Genomic DNA, 21,996 nt, shown 5'->3' with positions numbered 1-21,996 from the left:
CGTGAAAGACCAACACAAAGTGGTGTACACGTGAGACATGGAAGGAAAATCATACATGATTCCAAACATATTTTACAAATAAAACACTGCCAAGTGGTCCAAACTGCATTTATAAAGGCTGTTGTGTTTTTAACATGGTTTAATGCTTTGTATTTTTTTTCTATTTCATATGAACAAACCCATCCTGGCATTCTCCTGGCTACTGGGAGTTTCGGCATCCAGGCAATAGTTTTCGACTCACCAACGGTATCTCCCGGGCCATCAGCGTGACAGCGCCATACCGTCTTTGCAGTTTTAAAGCTCAGGGAAACGCTCTATAGCGGTCATGACCGCTGGCAAAAAGGAAAAGCTACTCTTTATAAAAAGGCAACCCTCATCACATTTTCTGACCCATCATAACAGCCCATTTCACACACGTCTTTAAATCATCCTCTGCCGAGCAGCCTCCGAACCATGAAGAAACTTTCCTGAACTTTACACTGGTGTATAGTGTTACACAGCATGATGTTTCACTGTGAGTCTGAAGTTTTGATCATAGTAAACCTGCATAACTCCTGTTGTTTTTTAATATAGAAAATAGAAACATAGGTGGGAATAAAAAAAAAAACACCCCCTCCCAAAAAAGCCAAACAAAACCAAAACTCATCTGTTATGAAAAAATTGTATAGTGTGTATAGTGCGGTGCTGCCTTCAACATCCTCCTTTTATTATCTCACACTGTAGAGACTGTAATAAAAACACAGGGAACAGACTTGGTTTTTAGAGAGAAGTTTGGCAAACAAGGAAAACTGAGAACATTTTTTATTTTCATTACTTCACTTTTGCTTCATAGCAGCCACAGGATGGCACCAGAGTCCAGTTAAAAAAACAAAGTTTAAAATCTGTTTTTCTTCACACCCCTTCACGCTCTTCTTTATGTTTACATCCAAAATGTAATTTACGGTTCCCACAGTTCCCAGGGACAAACAAATCTAACTAAAATCTGCAGTGATGAATGAGCAGAGAACCCAACCCCAAATCCTCCAATCATGTACACCTGACATCAGAGCGGTGACAATGAACAGACCAACCAAGTATTTTTTGTCTTTTTTTCACGGATTAGAGCTGAAAGAAGAAATTCTTCTTGCTGGGAGCTATTTTCAGAAGCAGATTACATACTGCACTAAAGATTTCTTGCAGGCAGAAGGCTGGATTAACTCAAAATAAACTACACTGCATGTGTTCATTGTAATAAGACAACGTGACTACTGACTGAGCCCATTGACACAGACTGCCTAAACAAATAGTCCGTGTTTCTTTCCAAGAAACCTTTTGACATAACCTCAAAAAAGTGTGAGCTGGCGATGGACTCCATAATTGGTCATAATGGCTCAGACTGTGGAGGCAATAGTAGATACGAAGAGTCAGCCATGCTGTTCAGCACAGAACTTACGGAGCACCAAAACTGCACACATTCCCTTTATCATGATGGCTTGTTTGAAATTTATTTAAAATACGTTTTGAGTTAAAGTTTAAGTTTCTGAGTTAACCTCGGCTACACCTGACCGTGTAAAATCTGACATTAAAAATCTGAAATTAATCTGATGTTACAGATTATTTTTCAAAAATGATTATCTAATAATTATCTAATAGAGGCAGTGTCTTGGTTACATCTCTTGGATGAATGGATGACAGGGTGCTACAGCAGAGGCTTTCATCTGATTAATGCCAGATATTCATGATTTTATGCAGGGTTTAATTTTTACTGAAAGAATGTTAAATATCTAAATCCAGCTTTGTGGGTCTTTGTGCTGTCACTGTGCAAGGTGGACTGTGCAGCTATGCAGGAGTTTCCTAAAGTGTCGCTTCAGAGATGTCTATAGCTTGGACACAGTAAAACATGGAGCAGTTGCACACTGTTATAATGATTATTTCTTTGCATCTCTGCAGTGTTTTATGATAAAATAAAAATCAAGTGCAAAACACTTGAAATTGATCCAGTGGTTTGTGGTTAAAAAAAGTAGCAGTTTTATAAGCTGAGGTTGTCCATTTTCTGACTTTCTTTATATTCTGATAGTTTGTAACAATATGAAGTGCAAGAAGAATTGTGAAGTAATTTTAAAATATTGTTCCTAATTTAGGAACAACACCACCTGCTTCCATGTCTTGCATTAATATTTTAATAACTTCTCTGCTTATTGACAATTGTTCCTCAGATAATTATGTAATCAGTAATTAGTTACTGATTACTTTTTTCAAGTAACTTGACCAAAACTGGTCCCAACACTGTAAATGACTCATCATCATCTTTGTTTAGATGCAAGAAGAATCATATAGAAATGAAAAAAAGATAAATCTTCTGACCGAACCTGCTGGGACTGTGTGAGGTCCTGAGGCTAAGAGTAAGGATTTATCCACAGGAGAGCTGCGTTCTTACAAACCATCCCACTGTGTAAACCTGACATCTGTGGAACAGCTGAGCTGTATGATGTGTACAAGGACACAAAACATTATTTACCATCAGATCCCGAGCCCTCCATGTGTTAATCAAGAAACTGCTGCTGTGCTACATCCATAAATAATGAATAAATTAGGAGCTAAAACTAAAAGGACAGTTTATTTGTACCATCTTCATGTGAACACATTCAAGAACATCACAGATGAAAGAAACATTAAAAACTTCCACACTACATAAAGCAAGAAAAATAGTTTTTCTTTCACGTGGTTTCAGAAAAAACTGTCTCTTCAGATTCACTGTGATCCAGTGATGGGAGTGATTTCAGCCCTGAGTGATCACGCTGATGTTTGCACAGAGCAGACAATGAGGTGAATGTTTGGGCACATTGGTAACAGTGAAACAGTTTATTAGTAACGTGGGATCGTTTGTGTTCGGAGTATGAACTGAGATTCCTGAAGCTCTTGTCACACTGGTCACAGCTGTAGTTTCCTTCCATGTGTGTACGTTCGTGCCTGTTACGATGACCTGAATATGAGAAGCTTTTGTCACAGTGTCTGCACTTGTATGGTTTCTCTCCTGTGTGGACTCGTTTGTGTGATTTAAGCTCACATGCAGTGGTGAAGGATGACCCACACTGATCACAGAGGTGCTTTTTAACCCCACTGTGAATCAGTTCATGTTTTTTTAAGTCACCTGATGTGGTGAAGCTTCTCCCACATTCTTTGCAGTATTTTAGTTTGTCTCCAGTGTGTCTACGTTGATGTGTTTTTAGGTCAGCTTTCCAACTGAAAGTTTTTCCACAGAGGTCACAATGAAAGTCTTTCCCACCACCACAGTGATGACAGGGTTGAGAACTGGATCCATCTGTGTCGCTCTGCTTCTAAACAAAGACACAAAGACAGTGTAAGTCAGTCCTTCAACATTTTTATCCTGAACGTCGCCTGAAATAAACAGCATCTCTGCAGACGTCCAATTACATTTGACTGTTTCAGTTAACACACTCAGTTTACTGGGCTGCAATAACTACAATACTACCACCATAATACTACAGTAATACTAAAATCGTAACTGACATGAAAATCTGAATAATCACTCAGAGCTGCTTTTCCATGCAGTAGAATTGCTAACATGCTAACACAGTTTAATGAGCAGAGTTGTTCCAAACAGTCAGGCTAAAATGACAAGATAACAATATAAATACATACCTCACAGTAACTGCACTTGTAGAGTCTCTTTCTGGTGTGGATCTGTTGGTGTTGTCTCAGGTAACGTGGAGATTTAAAAGTCTTCTCACACAGGTCACATTTATAAGGTCGTCCCTCAGTGTGGATAAACATGTGTTTTCGTAAGTTTGCGTCTGTTGTAAACTGTTTGCCACACTGTTCACAGCAGTACACATCATGTCTGGTGTGAATGCGTAGGTGTATATTTCGGTACCCTCTCTGGCTGAAAGTTTTTCCGCAGATGTCACAGCTGTACGCCTTAATTCCAGAGTGGCTAACTAGATGGCTCTGTAAGCTGCTACTGTGAGTAAAAGCTCTGCCACACTGATCACAGCTGTACGCTTTAACTCCACTGTGGATGAGTTGGTGTGTTTTTAGGGAACGCTTCCAGGAAAAAGACTTTCCACACAAGTCACAGCTGAACAGTCTCTCTCCAGTGTGGATGACCTGATGCTGTTTCAGTGAACCCTTCAAAGTAAAACCCATCCCACACTCGTCACAGGTGTGTTTTTTCTCTCTCTTTCTTCTGTGAGGTTTGTCGGCCTCCTGAGAGCGCTGACTTCTCGCTCCATGTTGGTCCTGCAGTGACAGAGATACAAACAGAGGCAGTGAGTGAAATGCAGTCGTGGAAAAAAAACTCAACCTTCAAACTCCCTCCATTAACACTAGTTTTAAACCTGAAGGTGGAGTGTGGCACCAAACACCTTAAAGGTCTCTTATCCCCACCTGCTGGTAGTTCTAACACATTACATCCAACTTGGTGTTAAAAATAATTCATGACTGTTCAAACACTAAAATCATGCCCATTCCTCCTGATTGTACACACACACACACACACACACACACACACACACACACACACACACACACACACACACACACACACACACGTTGTTTGTAATACATATTTCTATCATTTGTATAGATTTATACATAATTATTCAGTGATAATAAATCCTATGTTTGTTTATTTGTTTATTCAAAAGGAACCCCATTAGCTTCCACAACAGGGCCCTATTTCAGGAAGCCGGTTTCGAAAACTGTGTGAAAAACGATACTCAGGGTTGAGTAACCCCGAACTGTCCAACTCGGAATATTCGGTTTCAGAAAGGCTGATAACAATTAGTTCAATCAACGCGGAGTTGCTTTAACCCCAAGTTAAGCGCGCGCACGAGGATACATAAAGCCCTGATTAGTGGAGCACAGATTAAGCGGGTCACCATGGAGACGGAGGGAAAGAAGGCGCGGTCAATGTATTTTACAGCGCTTGAGGCCGAAATTCTGATGGCAGCATATGCCGATAACATGCAAAAAAAAGTAACACAGCCTCAGCTGCAAAACAAAGGGAGCATGCATGGCAAAACATAGCCAACAGAGTCAATGCGTGAGTGTTAATTTAAACATTGATCTAGGGATTTCCACCCATTCAACACGTTATTTTATTATTTTATTATTTTTTATTTTATTTTTTATCTCATACATTTTATTTTGTGATGTGATGTGAGCGCAGGTGCAACCCAACAGGCCCCAAACGTGCCTGGCAGCAAGTAAAAATGAAATATAAAAATATAGTCCAAACAGGTAAGGTGTAATTGTATTATGAGCCATAGTGCTCGGTCTGTTTGTCCGATGTAAATCAATTGCAGTTAGAGGCTACATTAATTTCCCCTCTGTAAGCACTTATTGAAATTATCTGAGCACATTACAAGTACATATTTGCTTACTCTGTATGCTCAAATGTGACCCGTTATAGCCAACAGAAAAAAAAGTGGAGGCCCGGAAAACAGGTGGGGGTCCTCCACCACCACCACTCACAGAGGCTGAGCAGTTGGCTTCCACATTTGTGATAATGTTGGCAGCATCACATATGATCTTCACAGTGCAGAGAACATAAATTTGCATCCATTACTATAATGAAATAATTTGTTAGTTTGAAATGCTACAGGGAACTATGTACCTGTACATTAATGCTGTGGAAAGACTTCCTGTTCACATAGTCCCCTTCATTTACTGAAGGAGCAATGATTGGAATGTGAGTGCCATCTATACAGCCAATCACGCCTGGGAACCGTGAAAATAAATGTAAAATGTAAGTAGTAGTTCAAGTATCACCACATCATGAATTAAGTTTTGTTCATCCTGATACTTGCAATTTTGTGGCATCCCTCTTTGATAAATCTTGTGGGTCTATGACCGGGGAACACCACAAACGAGTGCAGGAGACATTTCAGTGCAACTGTAACATTCCTGACTGCCCGACAGACTTGGAAACGTGCTCAGCGTCACCAATATTATACAGAAAGCTCCCGTTTGCAAAAAACCGAAGTGCAATACAAATAATATGTAATGAACTGAGAGAATGTCCGCGATGTGTCACATGAGCAATATTAAGCCTGAGGATGTTATTCAAATAAATTATAGATTGTGCTGAAAAACGGTAATGTTCACACAGAAGCTCATCAGGACATGATAAAATGTCCAAACGCGCTCTAATCACTCTCTCCCAGCGGAGAGCTCTGCGGAGAATTTGGGCTTCAACATCTACTGGCTCTTCAAGGAAGGAGCACGCCATGTCTGACACTTCCTACAGTCAGGTTTCCGACAAAGAGGCGGAGAAGGTCAGGGTTAGTTGAAGTAAACCTGCTGGGGGGCAGGTTAGCTTCACGGAGTGAAACAGGGCCCTGGTGTTGCTCGTCTTCCATCAAATACAATCACATAAAATATTATACAATAAAGTGGATTCAAGATATTCACATAATTTGGCTCTTACATCCACAGTGAGGTTTCACAATTAAAATATAAGCAATCAATAATAAAAAATAATAATAATAATAACAATATCAATAACATTGAGGCACATTACACAAATTTCAAAAACAAATCATCTCTTACAATATTTACAACAACTAAAAGTTCTGTAAATCGGCTTTTAAATGTTCATTGAAGTTTTGAATAGTTGCTAATTCTCTAATTTTATAAGGTAATTTATTCCACCTGAAAGTTGCTCTAAATATAACAGTTTTACAAAAAGTTACTTTTAACTCGAGGATTTACTAAATTGCAGTTTGTTGAAAATCGTGTAATATCATTATGTATTTCATCTGGATACTGCAGCTGAGCAGAGATAAAAGTGGCGTGTTTAACAGAATTGCTTTCTTTATAACTACAAGCCATAGAATATTTTAGCCTGTACAGGAAGCCAAGAAAGCTGATAATGCATTTTATCGATATTAGTATTAGAGATGGCACGATGCCACTTTTTAATGTCCAATACCGATTCCGATATGATATGGATATCTGCCAATACCGATATGAATCCGATACAGCGTTTTTTGTAATCAATAAAACTGTTTTTTAAATAAATATCTTGCTGCATTTTGTATAAGTTCATACTCAAGTTTTAAAAACAAGACACTAAAGCTATTCCGTTATACCAAATGAGCCCTTTCCTCTACTCCCTCTTCACCCACGACTGCAGACCTGCCGATGGTTCTAACACCATCATTAAGTTTGCGGATGACACCACGGTGATTGGCCTCATCAGTGACAACGATGAGGCCGCCTACAGGGAGGAGGTGGATGGTCTGGCTGAGTGGTGCGACACAAACAACCTGCTGCTTAACACCGAGAAGACCAAGGAGCTCATCGTGGACTACAGGAGGAATGCTGACCCACATCCACCCATCTACATTAAGGGGACGGCTGTGGAGCGTGTGAGCAGCTTCAAGTTTCTTGGAGTCCACATCTCCGAGGATCTCATCTGGACAACCTGAACTGCTCTGAACTGCTCCGCCTCGGACCGGAAGGCGTTGCAGAGTGTTGTGAAAACTGCGCAGCGCATCGCCCGAGCACCACTTCCTGCCATAAAGGACATTTATAGGAAGCAGTGTCTGAAAAGGGCTGGGACAATCATCAAAGACCCCAGTCACCCATCACATGGATTCTTCACCCTCCTTCCCTCTGGGAGGCGCTACAGGAGCCTCCGGACTAAGACCACCAGGAACCGGAACAGCTTCTTCCCCACAGCTGTCAGACTCCTGAACTCTGCCTCCTGACATCTGACCCACGTTAAACTCATGGACTGAACATACACACACACACAATGGACAACTGTACCCTCAAACACACAATAATAACATGGACTGAACCACCACTCACAACCACTAGCACTTTATATAGCCTCTGTAGAAATTATCCACATATCTCAGTATCACTTATCTTAACTGCACCACTGCATAAATAATCATTCTGTAAAATACGATAATTTTTAATTCTACAACTGTTTATAACTTGCATATTTCTCATTTCTGTATAGCTGTACATCTCATATTTTTGTATAGTTTTTCATATTTATATCCTGTTCATAGCTTGTACTCACCACAGCCTATACATACTTATAGTCATAGCATATTCATAACATACTTCATACCATGTACATTATAACATACCATAATAGACCCATTTCTGTAATATACTTACATATCTATATTATTGCTAATATATATTGTAATATATCTATATCATGGCTAAAGCACTTCTGGATGGAAGCAAACTGCATTTCGTTGCCCTGTACCTGTGACATGTGCAATGACAATAAAGTTTAATTCTATTCTATTCAAATATTTTATAATTCAGCAACACACATCAATCTAATAAACTTAAACCTGCACCATCCTTCCTATTCTGGTATTTTAAAGAGTACTTAGCAGAAATATTAAGCAACCTAACTAACAGAGTTGCCAACTCCCAGCAAAAATCTCCCAGAACCACCCCCGCCCTCCACCTCATGATGCTTAATTGACATAATCAACTTTAATTTAATGCACGTGTACATCAAATGCACAGAAATAATCAATTATGTTTCTACAATAATTAAATAGATTCACCATCTTTCTTCAACAGAATTGCAGACTGCACAGATGGTACCTTCCCAAAGGAAAAAGGACTATAGCTTACCAGGGTGTAAATTAGACTTAATAGTTACCATATACAGTAATGAATTTCTATACATTTAATCAGATGAACACTTTGGTTGTAAGATTCAGATAATTATTTATTAAAAGTTAGTCCTTTAAATGAAATAACAAAGAAAAGTATTTTTTGTGCCTCCCTTTACTTGTTAATGCCATACCTGCCCCCTGGCAAAGCTTTGCTAGAGCCGCCCCTGCACAGTTACCAGCTGTCAGCTACTTAGAAAACATGAGAGAAGAAGAGGCAGCTGCAGCTTAAGGACACAGACTAACTCCAGAGTCTTTTTTTCCCCCCCATTCTAGTTGAAGTACGGGATCAAATCACTTCCTTTTCGCCTCAGTATGGAAGAGATTAAGATTAAAAATGCAGCGGCTTGGAAGCATGTAGTGAGGCTCCAAATGCTCCACCAGTTCCCTGACAGGTCTCGCAGACAACAGCCGCTCTATCGAGTGACACATACTTAAGCAAAGCTGGGTTACGCCAAGTAGGGCACTTTGTGAGGCGAGGATCGGTCCATTTTTAATTAGAATAGTATGAACATCTAATCTGGACGCCTTATTCTGGACTAACTGAAGTCTGTTAAGATCTGTCTTATTAGCTGCTGACAAATGATTGAACAATACTCCACATGAGACATTACTAGTGCATTAATGACATCTTTCAAAATTGAAGATTTGATACAGAAAGAGCATTTCATAGCCATAGCTATGCCTTGTCCCATTTTCTTAAAAACAGAGTCGATGTGCTGAGACCATGAAAGGTGGTGATTTATGGTAACACCGAGTTGCAGATCATTTGTGAAAACTAGAGATGTGAGGCAACTTTTCATCGAGCACAGAGCAGCTGGTGAAAATCAATAACATTTTAGTTTATCAATCAAAAGATCAAAAATTTATCGAAACCTGTTGGGTCTGAGTTTAGACCCAACAGGTTCAGTGAAGAAAAATGTCTGATTGTAACCTGAGGGTTTTTTACATTAAGAAAAAGGCACCAAACATCAAACCAATTTAAGCCTAAACAGTAACACATGAACGTAGAGCAGGGCGATATGACAAAAAATATAACAGTGCAAATGCAAATTCCTCTGAGCAAATGTCGGCCAATTTCCACTGGAAATGCCTTTTGGTTAAACTGTCAGCAAGGAATTTGCATTTGCACTGTTAAATTTTTATATAACTTCAATACACATAAAAAAAACAGCTGTTTGTTTAAGTGAAAATACATTGATGGGTTTTTTTTGCACTAATAAAGTTGTGGAGTTGTAAAGTATTTTGTCTCGCGTCACTTATATCGTTATCGCAAATTTTCAAATGTATATCGTGATAAATATTTTTGGTCATATCGCCCTGCTCTGTCTGTCACCTTCTGTGTTGAGCTCATTGTTTTCTCTGTAGTGGCTGAGCTGAGTCCAAGTAGCTGAAAATGTTCCTCTGCTCTCCGTCAGACTCTTCTCCTCCTGCTGATCAGCTGGGACACAAAACAGATCTTTGTTAGGCTCCACACTGCACTGAAGAGTCAAAGTGTCTCATATGTTCACCTGACAAGTAAAAGAACACATTTTTGCTTCCCAAGGTGGGAAACTTATTGGAAACAAACACAAAAGGTTTGAGCACCGATACAAAATTTAGCAGTATATATATTTATTTATTAGGGGTGCAACGATACACAAAATTCACGGTTCGGTTCGGTTCGATACTTTGGTGTCACGGTTCGATATTTTTTCGATACAAAATAAAATGTTCATGCCTTTTTAATTTGTCATTTATTAAAATTATAAATATATATTTTAACTCAAAAGTACAGTTTTTAAGTTTAACCCTAACCCTTGTGCGTGTTTTTTATTTTGACAGCGAATGCGCACCTGCGGACCACTTATGTGCACCCCTGGTTATTTAGCTCGTCATATTGCAGCCACAGAAATTAAAAAAGCAGCAGGATATATGTAAAGTGCATAAAGTGCAGCTTTATGGTCCATGAAACCATAAAGCTGCACTTTCTTTTTGCCTTATAGTCTGATTTGTCATAACTTTTCCGTTTTGTGGTAAGCTTTTCTTTGGCTGTCAGTTCTTCACCCTGACCTGTCTTATTTGGCTCAGCAGAACTAAAATATATATCCTGCTGCTTTTACACACGCACTCACATAAGCTCAGCGATTCTCTGCGCGATCAACCTCTCACATGTTTAAGCTTGCTGCGGGAGATTTCACTTTCACACTTCACATATTTGCATAGTAAGCTAACGATTGATAAGACTATGTCAGAGGAATTGGTGCACAAATTATCATCACTCACAGATCAGTGCTGTCGCTCTCTATACACAGTTCACGCGATTGCAAAGTGAAAGCAAAAAAACAAGCGCAAATTCAAACGCGATTTCAATATGTCACATATTGACAGTGGCTCACCGATGCCAATGACATAATTACCCAGCTACATTTCCGAAAGAATGCAAAAGCATTGACATATATTTTTCCTTCCTACAATAGCCGGACGGGCAGGGCAGAGATAGATTTTGGTAGCCCGACTGGAAAAATCGCTAGCCCCAGGACGTCGGGCTAGCGATTTTGCGAGCCCTGTATCTGATTGAGGAATCACTCATCTTTGGAAAAGAGAGTTTATTACAGAGAAATGGCTCTTTCCAAAATAAAAGCTATACTATCCGCTTCTTCTGGGCTATATTCTCAGCAGCATATTAAACATATCAGGTCCCCATAAGGCGAATCCTGTGCTAACGGCTGTCTAAATGACTCGGGTAAAGTTAGTAGCATGCTTGCTTTTGTCTGCTTCCACTTGTCTTTGCACTAGGATGATGTCGGCGTAAATGTGCAGTCATATTCGTTGTGTTCCCACTAGTGCTTTCAGGTTAACCTCGTTAAAATGACCTTAACGCCACAACACGGCAAATCTCCGTTAACGAGCTACCGCCGATCGCCCCGTGCATGGGGCTAGACGGCCAACACGTTAACGAGCTAACTGCGCTAACACACTAGCTCCCATCCATGTAATTGAGCATTGTGTTAGTGGTGGGAACAGTCATACGGTTATTGTTCATGTGTCCAACAGCAGAGGGGAAGAAACTGTTCTTATGGCGAGAGGTTCTGGTGCGAATGGACCGGAGCCTCCTGCCTGAGGGGAGCAGGTCAAACAGACTGTGTCCAGGGTGAGAAGGGTCAGCTGAGATCCGAGCTGCACGCCCCAGTGTCCTGGAGGTGTACAGGTCCTGCAGAGATGGGAGTCTGCAGCCAATCACCTTCTCAGCAGAGCGCACAACACGCTGCAGTCTCTGTTTGTCCCTGATAGTGGCTCCAGCGTACCACACGGTGATGGAGGAGGTGAGGATGGACTCGATGATTGCAGTGTAGAATTGCATCATCGTCCGTGTTGGCAGGTTGAATTTCTTCAGCTGCCTCAGGAAGTACATCCTCTGCTGGGCTTTCTTAATGACGGAGGTGATGGTGGGCTCCCACTTCAGGTCCTGGGTGATGGTGGTACCCACGAAGCGGAATGAGTCCACAGAGGTGATGGGGGTGTCAGTCAGGATGATGGGGGGGAGTGGGGCTGTGTGCTTCCTGAAGTCCACAATAATCTCCACTGTCTTCTGGGCATTCAGCACCAGGTTGTTGTGGCTGCACCAGGACACCAAACGTTCAACCTCCCTCCTGTAGGCAGACTCATCTCCGTCCGAGATGAGTCCAATAACGGTGGTGTCATCTGCAAACTTGATTAGCTTGACAGACTGGTGGGTGGAGGTGCAGCACTTAGTATACAGGGAGAAGAGCAGGGGAGAAAGAACACAGCCCTGAGGGGAGCCGGTGCTGATGGTCCGGGAGTCCGAGACATTCTTTCCCAGCCTCACATGCTGCTTCCTGTCCGTCAGGAAGTCAGTGATCCACCGGCAGATGAGATCAGGCACATTCATCTGGGAAAGCTTGCCTCGGAGATGGTCTGGAAGGATGGTATTGAAGGCAGAGCTGAAGTCCACAAACAGGATCCTGGCGTAGGTTCCTGGGGAGTCCAGATGCTGCAGGATGAAGTGTAGGGCCATGTTGATGGCGTCATCCACAGACCTGTTGGCTCTGTATGCAAACTGCAGGGGGTCCAGGAGGGGGGCCGTGAGGGTCTTGAGATAGGAGAGAACCAGGCGCTCAAAAGACTTCATGACCACAGATGTCAGAGCCACGGGTCTGTAGTCATTTAGTCCAGTGATCCTAGGTTTCTTGGGGACAGGAATTATGGTAGAGGACTTGAAGCAGGCAGGCACATGACATGCCTGCAGTGAGGAGTTGAAAATGCCAGAAAACACTGGGGCCAGCTCGTTTGCACAGTGTCTGAGGGTGGCAGGAGACACACCGTCTGGGCCGGGAGCTTTCCGAGCATTCAGACTCCTAAACTGCTTCCTCACATCTGCTTCATGAATATGAAGAGTTGTGGTCGGAGGAGGTGGTGTGAAATCCTCTTTTGTGTGGGGTGAGGAGGGGGTGTTGTAGGTGAACAGTTTGAAGGTGGTGATGGCTCTATGGAGGGGGGAGAGGTGGGGGAATGAGTGTCCAAAGTGTCTCTATTGTTGGGGCCGTTGGAGGTGTGAAGGCTGCCTGATGGCTCGTCAAAACGGCAGTAGAAGTCGTTCAGGGTGTTGGCTAAGAGCAAGTCATCAGTGGAGTGGGGGGTTTTAGGCTTGTAGTTGGTGATATTCCTAAAACCTTTCCACACAGAGGCCGAGTCATTCTCTGAGATCTGCTGCTGCATCTTCTCAGAGTGCTGATGTTTAGCAACGTCCACTTCTTTAGTGAACCTGTACTTGGCCTCTCTGTAGCAGTCCCTGTCTCCGCTTCTGAACGCCTTTCTCTTTTCCAGCCACAGCTTTTTGAGTTTAGGAGTAAACCAGGGTTTGTCATTGTTATAACTCACCCTGGTGTGTGATGGCACAATGCTGTCCTCACAGAAGTGGATATAGGAGGTGACAGTGTCCGTAAACTCGTCCAAGCTGTTAGAAGCAGCCTTCATTGTGTCCCAGTCTGTAGACTCCAAACACGTGCGAAGCTCCTCCACAGCCTCGTTGCTCCACAGTTTTTTGGTCCTCACGACAGGTTTGGAGAGCTTCAGCCTCTGTCTGTACGCGGGGATTAGGTGGATCATGACGTGGTCAGAAAGTCCGAGTGAAGCGCGGGGCACCGCACGATAGGCCCCGCTGATCGTGCTGTAACAGTGGTCTAATGTCCTCTCCTCTCTGGTCGGGCATTTAATATACTGCTTGTATTTGGGAAACTCATGGCTCAGATTGGCTTTGTTAAAGTCCCCAAGAGCAATGATGAGAGAGTCCGGGAATGTCCGCTCCATGTGCAGTATCTGGCGTCTGGCGGGATGTAAACAGCGGCCAGGATGAATGAAGCAAACTCCCGCGGAGAATAAAACGGTTTGCAGTGAATAAAAAGGTATTCCAGAGAGGAAGAGCAGTGCTGAGCAATCACTGTTACATCTGTGCACCAGCCACTATTAATGTAGAAGCAGACACCTCCACCTTTGGTCTTACCGGAGAGAGCGGCCTGCCGGTCCGCACGCAGCAGATGAAAGCCCTCCAGCTTGAGCGCGCTGTCCGGGATGTCCTCACTGAGCCACGACTCCGTAAAACATAAGACACAGGAGGAGGCAAAGTCTCTGTTCATGCTTCTCATCAGGGCCAGCTCGTCTATTTTATTCCTGAGTGAGCGTACATTGGAAAGGAAGATCCCAGCAAGAGCAGTTCGCAGTCCACGGCTCGCTTACCTCTCTTTCGGCGTCTCACTTTCCTGATCAGAGTCTGCAGTAAATCTGCCGCAGATGCGACAAATATTGGAAGTAAATCCACAGGTGTTGTAGTCCTGTAGTTAAGAAGCTCTTCTCTGGTGTAAGAATATCCAGAGGAGTGCCCAGACACAGAAGTTATGCACAAAAACAAAACAGAAGTAACGCACTGAAGCACCAGGGCATCCATACGCGGCGCCATCTTGGATCTTGAATCATATATATATATATATATATATATATATATATATATATATATATATATATATGTCCCGGGGCTAGCGATTTTTCCAGTTGGGCTACCAAAATCTATCTCTGCCCTGCCCGTCGGCCTATCGTAGGAAGGAAAAATATATGTCAATGCTTTTGCATTCTTTTGGAAATGTAGCTGGGTAATTATGTCATTGGCATCGGTGAGCCACTGTCAATATGTGACATATTGAAATCGCGTTTGAATTTGCGCTTGTTTTTTGCTTTCACTTTGCTATCGCGCGAACTGTGTATAGAGAGCGACAGCACTGATTGGTGAGTGATGATAATTTGCGCACCAATTCCTCTGACATCGTCTTATTAATCGTTAGCTTACTATGCAAACATGACAAGTGAAATCTCCCGCAGCTTAAACATGTGAGAGGCTGATCGCGCAGAGAATCGCTGAGCTTATGTGAGTGCATGTGTAAAAGCAGCAGGATTTATATTTTAGTTCTGCTGAACCAAATAAGACAGGTCAGGGTGAAGAAGTGACAGCCAAAGAAAAGCTTACCACAAAACGGAGAAGTTATGACAAATCAGACTATAAGGCAAAAAGAAAGTGCAGCTTTATGGTTTCATGGACAAAATAATTTCTGTGGCTGCAATATGACGAGCTAAATAACCGGGGCTGCTCATAAGTGGTCCGCAGGTGCTGTCAAAATAAAAAACGCGCACAAGATAAGAAGTTGCAACGCGTGTTTGCGTACATAAGATTTTCAGGAGGAGGACAGACATATGTTTAGAACTCTTACAGATGTTGAAGAAGCTCCTTTAAGCAATTACTGTGATATTCCTCCAACTCTAGTAAAGTGGTCAGTGTAACCGTTCTCCCAGGCGGAATTATAAAGGGAAGTGTCCAGGCATCCATGAAAAAGAAGATTTACAATGTTGAGGTGAGCTAGGAGTAAGCTAGCTAGCCGACGATTAAACATGAGATATTCTGTATTCTGATGTATTTCATAAAGCACACACACGTACAGCAATGCTATAACAGTGGAGGTAAACAAAGATGGAAATCTACATAACATGGAGGTTTTGGAGAGTTAGTAATGTTAGCCTAGTACCAGTTATATTAGCCTAGTTAACCTAGTACCAGTACACAGAGCAGCGCTGCAAGTGTTTGTTAGAATGTTTAGGGTAAGCATTAACTTTCTTTCAATGTAGGTGCATGTTGAGGGTCAGTCAGTCAGGTTCAGCTCCTGTGAGTGCCCGATTGGCAATGATAAGTGCCATCATATGGCGGCATTGTTGATTTGGGTGAAGAAGAATGTTTCTTGCACTGACGTGGAATGTGTGTGGAAGAGGGTAAAATCATCCAAAGGAGAAGAAATTACTGCCAAGGGAGTGTCTGTGATGACACCATCAACAACACAAGGTCAGTTATTTATTTAAAATTTGCTCTTTGAATTAATTATAATTATAATAATTATTTTCTTAACTTTTTAAAAAGCATTGTGTTTTATATGCTAAAATTATTATTTATTTACCTGAATGCTCCCAGGTACTTTGATATTTACTTTAACATGTGGTATAAATTGTACATGTATGTAAAATCTTGTAAACTACATACATCAGACTGTTTGCCTCCACTGTCCCCACTTTATTATTTAAATGTATTTTATATACTCCGTACCTCACTTTGTCTATTCTGTGGTCAGAATTCCTTTATGACTAAGTTGTATTTTCATCCCCAAAGGCATGTGATTGGGGGATCCTTTGTGAGCCAAAGGCCAAGGAGCTGTACACTGACTGTACTGGTGCAGCTATCAAGGAGAGGGGACTGTTTTTATCTAACAGTAGCCTGCTTGGTGGTTCTCCTGATGGGACTGTCTCTAATGAGTGCATCATTGAGGTGAAATGCCCATGGTCAGCCAGAACCAAAACTGTATTGGAGGCTGCAGAAAGTAAGGACTTTTTCCTACAGCTGGATGAGGCAAGTGGTTCCCTGGTATTAAAAAAGAATCACAACTACTGGCATCAGATCCAGGGCAACTTCTATCTCACAGGGGCGAAAAGCTGTCACTTTATTGTTTGGACTCCATGTGACTTTTTCATCTTGCATGTGGATAGAGAACAAACTTGGGCTGTTAACACTGAATCTTTGGAAACGTTCTACCGGGAAGTTATTTTGCCCCATATTTTATCGCAGCTTTGAATTCATATCAGCATGAGTAATTTATCAGTCCAAATGTTTATAGTTAATTTTAAAACTATTTGTAAATATTTGTAAATTGTACATTTTTTGTCATTGTAACTTTGTAAATATATTCAGATAAATTTTTAAATTATATTAATTTTTGATTTGAAAAAATAATATGTTTTGGACAAACTGTTCCTGAAAATAAAGAGTAACACATGTATCTGGAATTCTTGATTTTAATTGAAAATGTTTAGCAAGAAAACTAGGCAGTAATCAGGAAGCTGGAATGGAATGAAAAATGTAACAAGCCATTGATAAAAACAGAGTAAAACATTTTACGAATCACAAATGAGACCATTCTCAATTTGAAACTATGCAACTAAGTTGTTTTTATGATGTAACATCCTAAGTATACACATAAAACAATCCAGAACACTTAGGAGTTATAAATAATAAAAGTAAACTTATTCAACAGTTGTATTTTCTGGTCCACAACTAGTTAGAAAATGACACAATGTACTTTTACCTCTGAACTCTCACAGGTATAATTTATTCAATTTCACGGAGAATAGGTGTTTGTAAATTTGTAAGACACACACATGCTTTCAAGATCTTATTAATATTTTTTTTTAACTGATGTGGGATGTGATGCAAAATTGAGAAAAGTTTCAGTCTTTGAATGGAACGCTCTACATGTATTCTTGCACAGGAAATCTTCCTGTTGTTGTTCACTTCCTCCTGTGTGAATTGTCCGTTGGTGAGGAAGGACGGAATGTTCAGTGAGACCCCTTCTGGTAGGATGTCCCGAATTGTGAAGCCCTTATCTGTAGATGTTGCAGTACTCCACAGTCAGCTGTTATGGCCTTATCTGAGGCACTTCCACCGTACAAGTTGCTTACAAAGGTTATTACACCATTAGGAGCCACACCAATTAGAGCCTTTAGTGTGGTCCGTCCTTTGTACTGGCTGTACAAATGACTTTGTGTGTCAAGTCTCTCTGTGTTACAAACAGAAACTTCCGTGCAGTCAAGCACAACCCTGCAGTTAGGAAATGGTTGGAAGCAATCTGGCAGCGATGTTTGATTCTTGGCTCTCGAGGTAATGTTGTTTTCCAGCATGCCAACATACAAAATGTCATACAGTGCACTAACAATTGTTGTAAAAATATTAGTTACTGTGGCTCTGCTGCAGTTAAACCTTGTTGAAAGGTCTGCATGACCAAAATTAAGTTTGAGCTTCATCAGGGTTAGAAATAACTGGTCAATTAGGGGCATCATTTGGACAATCAGAATGATATTTAAGATCAAATCTGGAAAGAAGCACTTCTAAAAACAGGACAGAAGCAGCATCAGGCAATCCAGTATAGTACTGGACCCTTTCAGGATTGTCAGATATTTTACTGAATGAGAAAGTCTGCTTCTGCTTCTCTACTTGTTTTTTACGTTTTTCATTCTCTATTCTTAGTATGTCATTCTGAATCTCTAGCACCAGGAGACTTTTGGAAGAACTTGTGGAACTTGCAGTAGCTGTCTGTGTATCTGCATTGTTGGAATGATGTAGCTCATCTGATCTTTCACTCTGATTTTCACCAATAGCTGGGACCTGCTCTTTTTTCTTCTTTTTTCTAACAGGGTTGTGGTCATCTGGGAACTGAAAAGACTTCCCGTCGTTCCATGCAAATCTTGTTGGCCCCGCAGCTTTTCCTTGAGGGAAGTGCCAACTGCAGACTCTTGAGTTGCAGTTTGGGGTGAAGTTTTCGCGTCTGTGGAAGTGTTTAAAAAGGCAGAGAGAAATTTCAGATCATACGGTAGCCCTCCATTAGTTATGATTAATAGAAAAAAGTAGAGATAAATAATAGAGAGAAGCTTCATCCAGATGAGAGAAGCTTCAAGAAACTTAAAGAAGTCCAGATGCTTTTCTTTCCAAGCTCCTTGGACTACGATGACCTGGATGACTGGTCACAGACAGTGACCAGAATTATTCAAATCTTACACATCGTTGTACTAATTTGCTTTTAAGCTTACCAGAAAGATAAGTACTGGGAACCTTTGCTAGCTATTTGTTGGTTAGGTCTTTATTTTGGTAATTAACTGGCACATAGGCTGGGGATTGTAATGTATTTTCTTACATAGACATCACTTTTTGGACGTAATTTTTATTCCTCTGAGCGTCGAAAGCTAACTAAGGTTCATATATATAGCGAAGTGACCCTTAGCTCTCAATCTTTGCTTGGAGAAATAAAAAAAGACTTCAAAAATGCAACAACGTCTTTGTAGTAAAAAAAACACAATAAAATCCATTGTCTATATAAGTAAAATTACTCGTAAAAGCCAGTTTGTCTTTTAGTAGCGGGTTTTAATTGTTCATCACTAGCTATATTAGCTAACTAAAGTAAGAGTCCACTTGCTCTTATCTTACAAATTTATTCATTCACTTACGAGTTGTAACATACCTTATCAACTTCAGCCACTTCCTCTTCTCTCTCTTTTCACAAGGAAACCAGTAAAATGACAGATTAGACTGTTGTTTTGAGCCAGATTGGTTAAAACAACGAGGAACACAGCATTGTGACATATTGAACACGGGAGCGTTTAGGCCCGGAAGTAGGATTCATCGCGTCATCACTGAACGACCGGATACTGATGCTTGAGAGCGCGTGTGATGCAAGTATGTGTAGAGTGTTGAGCGCGTGATCAGTGGTGAGAAAAACAACTCACGAAACTTAACCTTTCTTTACTCGTGGCTCACTTGCACTTCTAATATATTCGTTTGCACACTTACACACACCCAGCTGTGGTTTCCTGTTTTGCTGCACTCTGGAGAGCCTCGCCTTTAACGGTCTCCTCTCACAGAGAGCAACAGAAAACTTCATTCAGAAAACTTCGAAAAACTCGAGATTGACTGAACTCAGTTCAAAGTTACCTTGACACTTACCTTTAGATGTGAGAGGTAGCGATGGTCTGCTTGAAGCTGACGCTCCGGTGCGTGTGTCAAAAAGATTAACTGCTTCAGAAGCACTGTGTCGAGGCTTGATTCGTTTGGCCAGAGTCACGTGATTAGTGACGTCTGAAGTTTCATTTAGAACGTACATTTTTTTTTTTTTTTTAAAGTTTGACGAGCATCTTGACTTTTGGTCTTGGGATATTAACAGTCCTGGGTATGTGACTTCTTTTTTAACAGAAATGTTACAGATAGCATTTGCAGTGCAGTCTTTAATTGCTAGTAATTCACATTTTTTTAGATTTAGACATAAACCAGATGCCTCAGAGAAATCACTAATAACACTAAGGGCTGGACGGATTTGATTTGCATTCTTCAAGAAGAGTGGTGTCATCAGCTAGCTGGCTGATGATGAGCTCCTTATCAGCTATGGTGATTCCTTGTAAAACAGGTCAAATCTTGGGGTGGAGTCTTAATCATTTTAATTGAGCTATTGCCATTCGTGTACAAGGTTTTGAAGCTTTACAGAAAAATTATCCAAAGCCAAATTTTTTTCAAAGAGTGGAAAATAAATTGATGTTCAATTGTATCAAAAGTTTGCAATGAGAACTGTTCGAGACCTAGTGTGGAAGATGTCCAAGGAGGCGAAGTTCTGCAAGGAGATGAAGATTCGGTTTAGAGAAGACTTTTGTAAGGAAGACAGAGAAGCCCGCAAACCTCTGTGGCCGAGAGTGGAGGAAGCGGATATGCTGTCATCGATGGTCGTCAAATCAAAGAATGAAAGAACTTCATAATGACCTAGATAAGAAGGTATAACTGTTCAACTAAATTTAAGCCGGTAACTTGCTCAATGGTCCTTAACTTTGACTGCATTTATTAGTTAATAGAAGGTAAAACGTTCCATTGCTCTCTCAAGCTATATTCAATGGTTCTTTCAATATTTTCTTTAAATGTTCGAGGTTTAAGAAATAACATAAAGCGTAAAGCGTTTTTTCTTTTTTGTAAGGAACAGCCTAACACTAATTGTTTTTTATTTCAAGAGACACACAGCAGTAAAGATGATCATATATTTTGGAGAAAGCAGTGGGGAAGCGATGATATTTATTTATCTCATGGTAACTCTCATTTAGCAGGAGTGGATATTTTTCTACATCGTTTTAATGGAAGAGTTATTGATCATAAGGTTGATAAGGAAGGTCATTTTAATGGTTAACATAGAGTCGGATGATACTAAGTACATTTTAGTAAATTTTTATGGGTTCAACAATAGAGCTGAAAACCGGAAATTAATTTCTGATTTGAAAAAAATGATAGAAGAATGGAAGATCATTTATTCAATAGAAAAAGTCGTTGTTGCAGGTGACTTTAATATGGCACCAGATGAAAAACTGGATAGATTTCCAACTAAATATAACTCTTCTCATTTTAACCAAATAATAATGGATTTCTCCTGCACCCTTAACCTAATCGAATAATAGGGTTATAGTCATCAATAAGAAGTCCTTATTTAAATCAGACTGGTATGATAGCGGTGTATGTTTTGTTGTTGATCTGCTTGATAAAAACGGAAACTTGCTATCTTATGAAGAATTTATTGATAAGTATAAAATTGACATTTCATTTAATAATTATAATAAGGTTTGTAAAGCGATACCCACACCGTTGTTAAATCTTATCGTAAATACTTTAAAGTATTCACTAATAAGAACATGCTTACCTTCACTGACGATAGGTAATACCTCAATAAATGACAAACAATTTAATAATAAGTTTATCTCTAATACCTTTAAGCAAATAGTATTCTGCAACTACAATGTCAATGTCAGACATGACCTTGATAGCATGTTGAAAGAAAAGTCATTTTCTTTTTACCTAAAATACCCACTTGCGTCTAAAATGAAAGAAACACACTTCAGAATCATATCCGGCATTTATCCAGTTGGAGAATTCCTGTATAAAAGGTTTAATTTTGAGGACGACTCTTGTGTGTTGTAAAGGCTCACCTTCTAGCACATTCACTTCACCAGATGCACCTTGTTTCTTTTCCTCACCTTTGTTTGGGTGTGGTGCTTGGCCTTAATTGCACTCACCTGTCACTCGTTATATAAGGACTGCACTCACCTACCCCTCACGCTTTCTTCACTCCCACATGGGGCGGCAGCTGAGGTGAGTTTCTCTTTGAGTCTCCTGAGTTCATGTATCATTTTGAGTTACTTAAATCATACTTTATGTCCTTTTTAGAGAGAGCAGTCC

The 21,996-nt window shown here is 40.7% G+C and overlaps 2 protein-coding genes across 3 annotated transcripts in view; one reads left to right on the top strand and one right to left on the bottom strand.

Annotated features, from left to right (window-relative positions):
- Window positions 1-19,879, bottom strand: part of LOC309714070 (uncharacterized protein) — a 277,839-nt gene extending 257,960 nt beyond the window's left edge. Inside the window, exons 1-4 of one of the 2 annotated variants that reach the window (XM_082546189.1) lie at window positions 19,738-19,879; window positions 9,994-10,098; window positions 3,643-4,239; window positions 1,791-3,317 (exon numbers count right to left, since the gene is read on the bottom strand). In XM_082546189.1, coding sequence (XP_082402315.1) covers window positions 2,697-3,317; window positions 3,643-4,239; window positions 9,994-10,011 — 1,236 coding nt within the window. In that variant the 5' untranslated portion in view covers window positions 10,012-10,098; window positions 19,738-19,879 and the 3' untranslated portion in view covers window positions 1,791-2,696. Of the gene's footprint in view, window positions 1-1,790; window positions 3,318-3,642; window positions 4,240-9,993; window positions 10,099-19,737 lie in introns of those variants that run through there. The other variant, XR_014278792.1, reaches the window with a different exon arrangement.
- Window positions 1-21,996, top strand: part of LOC309714057 (uncharacterized protein) — a 256,151-nt gene that overhangs the window by 120,000 nt on the left and 114,155 nt on the right. The window lies entirely within an intron of this gene.

Source organism: Aulonocara stuartgranti (assembly GCF_965226115.1).
Source record: "Aulonocara stuartgranti genome assembly, chromosome: 9".
NCBI classification, from domain to species: Eukaryota; Metazoa; Chordata; class Actinopteri; order Cichliformes; family Cichlidae; genus Aulonocara; species Aulonocara stuartgranti.
Note: the sequence above shows the minus strand (reverse complement) of the source record. Positions and strands in the feature narration are given on the sequence as shown.